Source organism: Chaetura pelagica, unplaced genomic scaffold (assembly GCF_000747805.2).
Source record: "Chaetura pelagica isolate M959 unplaced genomic scaffold, ChaPel_1.0 scaffold865, whole genome shotgun sequence".
Lineage (NCBI taxonomy): Eukaryota > Metazoa > Chordata > Aves > Apodiformes > Apodidae > Chaetura > Chaetura pelagica.
The window spans coordinates 255,839-264,225 of record NW_009953298.1 but is presented as its reverse complement, the minus strand read 5'-3'; the positions used below and the strand labels follow the sequence as shown (position 1 = coordinate 264,225).

General features: G+C 59.8%; 1 protein-coding gene across 1 annotated transcript in view; it reads right to left on the bottom strand.

The window, feature by feature from the left end:
• VAC14 (Vac14 homolog (S. cerevisiae)) overlaps positions 1-8,387 on the bottom strand; it is a 63,521-nt gene that overhangs the window by 11,293 nt on the left and 43,841 nt on the right. Inside the window, exons 15-18 of the mRNA XM_009997998.1 lie at positions 5,269-5,443; positions 4,505-4,623; positions 2,787-2,866; positions 1,265-1,415 (exon numbers count right to left, since the gene is read on the bottom strand). Coding sequence (XP_009996300.1) covers positions 1,265-1,415; positions 2,787-2,866; positions 4,505-4,623; positions 5,269-5,443 — 525 coding nt within the window. The remainder of the gene's footprint in view (positions 1-1,264; positions 1,416-2,786; positions 2,867-4,504; positions 4,624-5,268; positions 5,444-8,387) is intronic.

Below are 8,387 nucleotides of genomic sequence, written 5' to 3'. Positions count from 1 at the left end.
TTGCTTGGGGGGGAAAAAAAAAACCCCACCACAACAACCCCATAAAACCCACTACCAGGGGCTGAAAGGTGGAGGGGGGGGAAGGGAAAAAGCACCTCAACCCCCACAACAACAATAATCCCCTCCATGAAAATCAGTGGGTCCAAAGCTCAGCACCCCGGGGATCAAAAAGCCAACCCAGGGAACTGGGGAACCTGCCCATCCTGGGGGAGCTGCTTTTGTGTTCCCAGGGCTTTGCAAAGATGCAGCTTGGGAGCACCAACTCATCTCCCCACCCTCCCCCATCCTTTGCTTCTTAAGAGCTGGGAGAACCCCCAGCTGACCCAGCAGCTCCTCCTCACCCCCCACAAAAAAAGCTGGGAGATGGGGGGGGGATTTTGGCTGCTCCCCAGGGTGATGCTGCCTTCACACACCACAACAACCCCAAAAATCCACCCCCCCCCAAAAAACCTCAAGGGGTGGGGGATGGTGCAGCCAAGCCCAGAGCTGCACAGGGTGTTTTGGGTGCTGTGAAGGCTGGTTTGCCTTGGGGGGGTGTTGCTTTGGGAGCACCCCCAGGCTGCTGGTGTCTCCTCTCTCTCTCCCTCTGTGTAAACCTCCTTCCCAGCTCTGCTGGTTTCCATAGCGACCTCACAAGTGAAATTTTCCATCCCGGATGCCAAATGCCTGTGGATGAGGCACAGCCCTCCCAGGGTTACCAAATATAGACACAAAAAACACCCCCCAAATCCCTCCTCCCCCCCCAACACACACCCCCAAGCCAAAGCTCCGGGGCCCGTGGGGTGAGGAGAAGCCCCGGGGAAGCCAACGTGGGGTGGAAAAGGTGGGGGAGGTTTGATAGATCAGTGGGGCTGAGGATGGTGGAGATGGTGTTTGTGTGGGGAGTGTCCAAGCCTGATTACAAGGGTCCTGCAAAACTCCATCCTGGTAGGACATCCCCTGCAGGGGATCAGGGTTGGGGATGGAGAAGCTGGTGTGGGGTGGAAAAGGTGGGGAAGGTTTGATAGAAGATCAGTGGGGCTGAGGATGGTGGAGATGGTGGGTGTGTTGGGGAGTGTCCAAGCCTGCTGGCAAAGGTCCTGCAGAGCTTCATCCTGGTGGGACACCTCCTGCAGGGGATCAGGGTTGGGGATGGAGAAGCCAACGTGGGGTGGAAAAGGTGGGGGAGGTTTGATAGATCAGTGGGGCTGAGGATGGTGGAGATGGTGGGTGTGTGGGGGAGTGTCCAAGCCTGCTGGCAAAGGTCCCTCCTGGTGGGACTCACCCAGCCTGCAGCAGCTCGGGGTTGGGGACGCACTGGAGGCGGTGGGAGAGGAGCTGGAAGGCGCTGCTCTGGGGCAGCAGCATCAGGAGCCCGTAGAGAGCCTTGATCAGGTAGGGGTTGTTCTTCACATCCAGCAGCTGCAGGCGGAGGTCTGGGAGAGGAGGAGAAGAGGGGCAAATGTATTTGGTCACCAGGTCCCACCCCCACAACAGCAGGTTCCTCCCAACCCTTCTGGATGGTGGTGAAGACTCTGCCAAACGCCCCCAGGGGCACCCACAGCTTCTCCCTTGCCATGGAATCATCCACTTCTTGTCCTCCACACAGGCCAGAAGCCCCTCTCCTCACATCAGCTGGGGAGGGGGACAGCAGCTCCCCAGCCTCCCATCCCTGCTGCTGCTCATCTCCCTGCCTGAGGGAACCCAAGTGCAACACGAGGTCGCTCCTCAGCTTCTCTGGAATGAGCAGAAATACCTTCCAGGAGGGTGAGGGGGGCTGGGTGACACCTTCCTGGGAGCTCTGTGGAGTGGTGGGATCCTCTCTGCCATGGTGGAACCCACCCTCCATCCCACATGGTGCTCAGGGGTGGCAGGGCCTTCTGGTGCTCTGCCAACAGCCAAGGTCCCACCAGGGGCACCCCAAGGGATGGGGTAAGAGGTCCCCAGCCCAGCATCTCACCTCCTGGTTGTCACTAGCACCTCTGATGTCTCCCTGCAAAGGGACCCAAGCCCTGGGGTGATGTTCAGTGGGGGACATGTCTGTCCCCCCACCCTGAGACTTGGAGATGAAGGTGATGGGGAATGCTCCAGGAACTGTTTGAAGCCACCACATGGTGGGCAAGTCACCCCTGGGATGAGGCACAGGGCAGAGTGTGACCAAAGGCCACCCCCCAACTCCACTGCCCAGCTGCTCTAACCAGCTTCATTCAAAAATCCTCCAGCCCTGGACATGTCCCCCCCTGCAAGTCCTTTCCAGAACATCTCCCAACACCCTCACAGCCCAGCTCCACCTCCAGGGAGAAGGAGCCCAAGGGCACCCAAATGCCACCAACCCCACCAGGTTCCCCCTGTCTCCATCCCAGCTCCCACCACCACATCCCCAGGCCCCTGGGACAGTGACCCACTGCTGGGAGCAGCTCTGGCTTTTTTGATGTCTTTTCTTCTCCACTTCCAGAACAAAACCAAACCCAAACCACCCTTCTTTTCTCCCTGAGGGCCCCAGCAGCACCCATGATGCCACCCCGTGTCCCCAAGGGGCTGGATCCAGCTCCCCCTCCTCTGACACCCCACTGGAGCTGCTTGGTGTGGTCCAAGCTCATCCCCATCCCTCTGTTTGGGGATCTAGGGGGGGGTTTTGAGCTTCCCCCCCCAGCCTTCTGCCAGCCCCTGTGGGCATCTCCAGCCCTGGGCAAGAAGTCTCCTAACTTCTTCGTGTGGAGGAGCAGGGAGGGAGACACAGCAGGGTGGGAGATCACCAAGGGCCACCCCATCATCCCCCCATGCTGGGGCTCCCCCTTCCTCCTTACAGGTGAAGATGGGGCACTCGATGAGCTGCACTAGCTTGTCCACCTCGGTGAGGAAATCCACGGTGACCTCCAGGTCCCCACTGGAGGTGGCAGTGAAGGATGTCACCTTGGGAAAGAGGGTGGCCCTGGCAGCAGCAGATGGCTGACCCGGGTGAGGCTGGGATGGTTGGGAGGAACAGCTCTGCCAACTGCTCCTCTGGGAAGCCAGCCCAGCCCAAAGGGCTGCGGGGAGGCCAAGGGATGATGGAAGAGGATGAGCTGGCAGGGGTGGGGAGCCAAGGGCAGGCTGCCCAAAGAGCCAGCAGCTCGCCAAGGCCTGGGCAGGCAGGGGGATGGTGGGAGGGAGGACTTCACAGAGGGAGGGGGGGGGTTGGAAGGCACCTCTGGAGATCATCTGGTCCAACCTCCCTGCTAGAGCAGGGTCCCCGAGAGCAGATCCCACAGGAACACCTCCAGGTGGGGTTGGGATGTCTCCAAGGATGGAGACTCCACAACCACCCTGGTCAGCCTGTCCCAGGGCTCTGCCATCCTCAGAGTCAAGAAGTATTTTCTTAGGTTGAATTAGACACTGCTGAGGGGATGGAGCTGCTTTGGGGGGCTCTCACTGACCAAAGCCACCCATATGCAGCAGCTCAGATTCCGTCCTTACTGTTTGTGAGGATACATGAGTCTTCTGGTGGGAAGAAACTGGAGGAGAGAGACTTCAGGTTACCTTAGTTCTCTGCCTGTTCATAGAGGTGCTCACCCACCGGGCAGCAGCAGATGGCTGACCCGGGTGAGGCTGGGATGGTTGGGAGGAACAGCTCTGCCAACTGCTCCTCTGGGAAGCCAGCCCAGCCCAAAGGGCTGCGGGGAGGCCAAGGGATGATGGAAGAGGATGAGCTGGCAGGGGTGGGGAGCCAAGGGCAGGCTGCCCAAAGAGCCAGCAGCTCGCCAAGGCCTGGGCAGGCAGGGGGATGGTGGGAGGGAGGACTTCACAGAGGGAGGGGGGCGGTTGGAAGCCACCTCTGGAGATCATCTGGTCCAACCTCCCTGCTAGAGCAGGGTCCCCGAGAGCAGATCCCACAGGAACACCCTCAGGTGGGGTTGGGATGTCTCCAAGGATGGAGAATCCACCACCTCCCTGGGCAGCCTGTCCCAGGGCTCTGCCACCCTCACAGGAAAGAGGTTTTTCCTGATGTTTAACTTGTCCCTCCTGTGCTCCAGTTGGTGGCCATTGCCCCTTGTCCTGTCACTGGACACCCCTCAGTCTGGCCCATCCTCCTGACACCCCCTGGAGAGGCTGATCAGCACTGATGAGATCCCCCCTCAGTCTCCTCTTCTACTCCCCCTTGCCCACAGGCCCAGCCTGGAGGAAAAAGGGGCAGGAAAGGAGCCTGAGGGAATTCCTGAGGGGGATCCCAGAGGCCTGAAGACCCTGGCAGACCAGGAGGCCAAAGCCCTGGTCTTCCTGGGAGGAAGAGGATGCTGAGAAGCCTCCCAGCCCGGGCAGGGGAAGGTCAGGCCTCAATCTGTCAGTGCTTCCCACTTTTCCCACCACCAAACCAAGTGGGATGAGCCAAGGGGAAGGGAACAGCTCTGGGGTGGGGACACTGCCCTGGCAATGACTGTGGGCAAGGAGGTGACCTGCAGGGTGACCTCGGTGGCCACAGAAGGAGCAGCCCAACCCCTCCTCCTGGCCTTGAATCCCCCCCTCCACCCCCTCTCCCAAAGGATACAATTTCTGGATGAGGTCATAGGCGTGTTTGTAGTTCTGGGTGAGGAAGCAGAGGGACACGGTTGTCACCGGGTTGTGACACCAGGAGCGGTACAGGCAGCAGAAGAGGTTCCGGCTTTCCTGGGGAACAGGCAGGTAGGTCACCATCCCGAGGGGCACCCAGAGCCCCGGGACCCCAGCACCCACCCACCAGGCACAAAGGGGCATCTCTGGAGCCACCCAGTCAACCTGTGAGGCCACCAGCCTTGGGAGATGGAGCCCAAGCTGCACAGGGTGGGGTCGGGGTGGCCTTTGGGGTGTTGTGTCCACTGCAGGACATGGGGCTGGAGGAGAGGGGCTGGCCCAGCCCAGGGGACACCAAGGCATGAGGAGGAGCAGGAAAAGCCTTCCTCCCTCTCCTTGTCTTGTTTGGATGGTGGCAGCTGCTCTGCAAAGCCTGCAGGCACGTTCCTGGCAGGGACAGCTGAGGGAACCAGGGCTCTCTGCTCCTGCTGTCACCTGTCCCTTGGCTGGGGTGGAGGGAGGGAGGTGGCAGCTGCTCATTTCCACCTCAGGGTAGAAAACCAAAAGTTGGGTATGTCTTCCAGGTCCCCACAGCTTCTGTAGGGAGGAGGAAGGAAGGAGCCACCCCAGGCACCTGAGATCCATCCCTGGGATGTCCATCTAGGCAGGGACTGAGCAGCAAGATGTGCCTCCCAGGTCCCTGCCATCCCCAGGATGTGCAACCCCCCCCAAAGCAGCTGAACCTGCTCCCACTGCTCGTACCGGGGTCTTCAGGTCCTTCAGTTGGTTCCTCAGCTGGAAGAGCTCCGAGGAGGTGAGCAGGATGGTGTTCAGGGTGTGAACCATGGTAGAGGCAAACTTGAGGTCCTCCTCCCGCAGCAGGATGTCTGCCATGGAGTGGAAGATGTTCTCGGCGTTCAGGAGCAGGCAAAGCTGCCTGCACATCACAGAGGAGAGAAAATCAAGGGTGGGAAGGTGGGTAAAGCAGCCTGAGATCCTGACCTGAGCCTGCACATCACCCCCCCCCCTTCCTCCAGAGACACCAAAAGCTGGGGGAGCACAAGAAGGGAGGTGTGGTGGGGCAACACCAGGCTCTGCACGTGGAAGGTGCAGCTCCTCACACCAGGGCAAGGCCCAGGAGGACAACTGGGCTCCTTGCCTGCTGCTTGGGGACCTTGCTGCCACCTCCAGCCTCCTGGTGACCTCCCTTGAGAGGTTTCACCCTCACTTCCCACCCTTTCCATCTGCCTGGCCAGGCCCAGCTGGGTCATGGCTTAACAAACTTTGAGGCATTCCCAGCATTTTAGACCAGATACCAAAAAAACAACAGTGTTTTGCATTTTTCCCCCCTCTGTGTTTGTTTGGATTTGGGGATTTCCTGTTTTTCTCCAGGCTCCTGCTTTCTTGGGCCTTGGTCTGAGGACACCTGAAATGCTGCCCAGTGCTGGCTCAGCTCTCCAGTGCCCACATCAGGGAGACCTGGAGGAGCCCACCCAGCTCCCCCAGCTTCTCCTGCAACTGGGATGCTCCCTGAGTTGAGGGGACATCCCATGGGAGACAGGGAACCTCAGCACTGGAGGAGATGCTGGTGTCCCCCAGAGCTCTTCTGCTTTCCCCCAGCTGCTACCAAGCACTGTTCCCAACCAGCAAACCTCAGCTGGCAACCAAATGCCCCCTTGGAGGCATCTCAGGGGGGTTTAGGAGGCAAAACTGGTTGAGTGGGAGGCATTGCTTCTGGAGTTTGGTCTGTCCAGGAGGTGGGAGGCCCACCTGAACCCCACCTGGGGTCATGTTTTCACCATCTCGGGTGAGGAAGAGGAAGGAGGCAAATTTCCAGGCCCCATCACCATCAAGAATCCCAGAATCCCAGACTGCTTTGGGTTGGAAGGGACCTTCAAGATCATCCAGATCCACCCCCCTGCATGGGCAGGGACACCTCCCACCAGCCCAGGTTGCTCCAAGCCCCATCCAACCTGCCCTTCAACACTGCCAGGGATGGGGCAGCCACAGCTTCCCTGGGCAACCTGGGCCAGGCTCTCACCACCCTCACACCAAACAATTTCCTCCTCATGTCTCACCTCAATCTCCCTCTTCCAGTTTTAATCCCTTCCCCCTTGTCCTCTCCCTCCCTGCCCTTGTCCCAAGTCCCTCCCCAGCTTTCCTGGAGCCCCTTCAGGCCCTGGAAGGTGCTCTGAGGTCTCCCTGGAGCCTTCTCTTCTCCAGAAGAAGCCCATAGGTAGCAAGACACCAAAGACCACCCCCTAAAGCCTGGAGTTTCAGGGAGGCAGGAGGACTGGGAATGAATTTCTCCCTCCAAACCCTTCATCTTCCTCCCAACTCTGCCGAACAACCCGTCCCCTCCTGGCCCAGCCCCGAGCCCTCTCCATCCTGGCTGGACAATGAGATGCTCTGTGAGGGCTTTTTACATAACCCAACCCAGCACTTGCCCTGGACCCCCTTCCAATGGAACGGGCTGGGATAAATAAGCTCATTTATCCCAATTATTCTTACGTAAGCGGCCGCATTCATGGGGATGAAAACGCTTCCCCGGCTTCTCGCCGCTCGGACGCGGGGTTGGCTTGGAGGAGGGAAGAGTGGTGGGAAAGGGAAGGCAGGGAGGGAGGGAGGGAGGGAGGGAGGGAAAGCAGAGGTTTTTAGTCCAGGCTGATGGAGCCAAAAAAGCAAATCAATAGCTCAGTGCTGGGGACAGGATCCGGTCCCCGCCAGCTGCGGCCAAGCAAGGTCCAAGCCCAGCCTGGGAGAGTTGGCTCCATCCTATCCTACTCCCAGGAAAAGGGGATAATTGGATGCCCCATCCTGGCTGAGATGGCTCCAGCAGCTGGGGTGGGCACTCGGGTTGGGAAGCAGGATGATTTGTTGTGCCCAAAGAGGGGATGGGTTCTCCAGGGATAAACGTCGGGAGGGTTTTACCCCCCATGGGCTGGCACGGCCAGGGCTGGGGCTTGGCTCCTGCCAGGCAGAAAGGGCAGGGAAATCATGGAATGCCAGACTGGTTTGGGTTGGAAGGACCTTAAAGATCATCTAGATCCAGCCCCCTGCATGGGCAGGGACACCTCCCACCAGCCCAGGCTGCTCCAAGCCCCATCCAACCTGCCCTCCAACACGGCCGGGGAGGGGGCAGCCACAGCTTCCCTGGGCAACCTGGGCCAGGCTCTCCCCACCCTCACACCAAACAATTTCCTCCTCATGTCCCACCTAAATCTCCCTCTTCCAGTTTTAATCCCTTCCCCCTTGTCCTCTCCCTCCCTGCCCTTGCCCAAAGTCCCTCCCCAGCTTTCCTGGAACCCCCTCAGGTGCTCAAACAAGCTCCATCAAACAAGACCAGGGCTTGTTCCCCTTCCTTCTGGTGGCACTGGGGAAACTGGAACCCATCGGGGTGTTCCAGGAGCTGCCTCCACGTAGGGGCTCTCTAGGAACCACCAGCAGAACGAGCTTGCCAGTGCTCAGCAGCTTGTCCCAACACCCCTGCAGACTCGAAACTCCCCTTCCAAAGCCCAAAAGAGGTCCCCAAAGGAGGTGACAACTGGCTGGCCACGCAGCTGCTGGTGACTGTGACAGCAGCCAGCAGCTGAGCCCAACTGCCAGAGCTGGTGGGACAGGAGGGTCCACCATGAGCCCATCCCCTGGGATGCTTGGATGGCACGAGGGGAACGTGAGGCTGGGGATGGACAGGTGGCTTCAAACAGGGCCGGCAAGATGCCAGAGGGGGGGCAGCAGGAGGGGACAGGGCAGGGGGGACAGCAGAAGGGGACAGGGCAGGGGTGGTTGCAAGAGGGGAGAGGACAGGGGGGACAGCAGAAGGGGACAGGGCAGGGGGGACAGCAGGAGAGTAGAGGACAGGGCAGGGGTGGCTGCAGGAG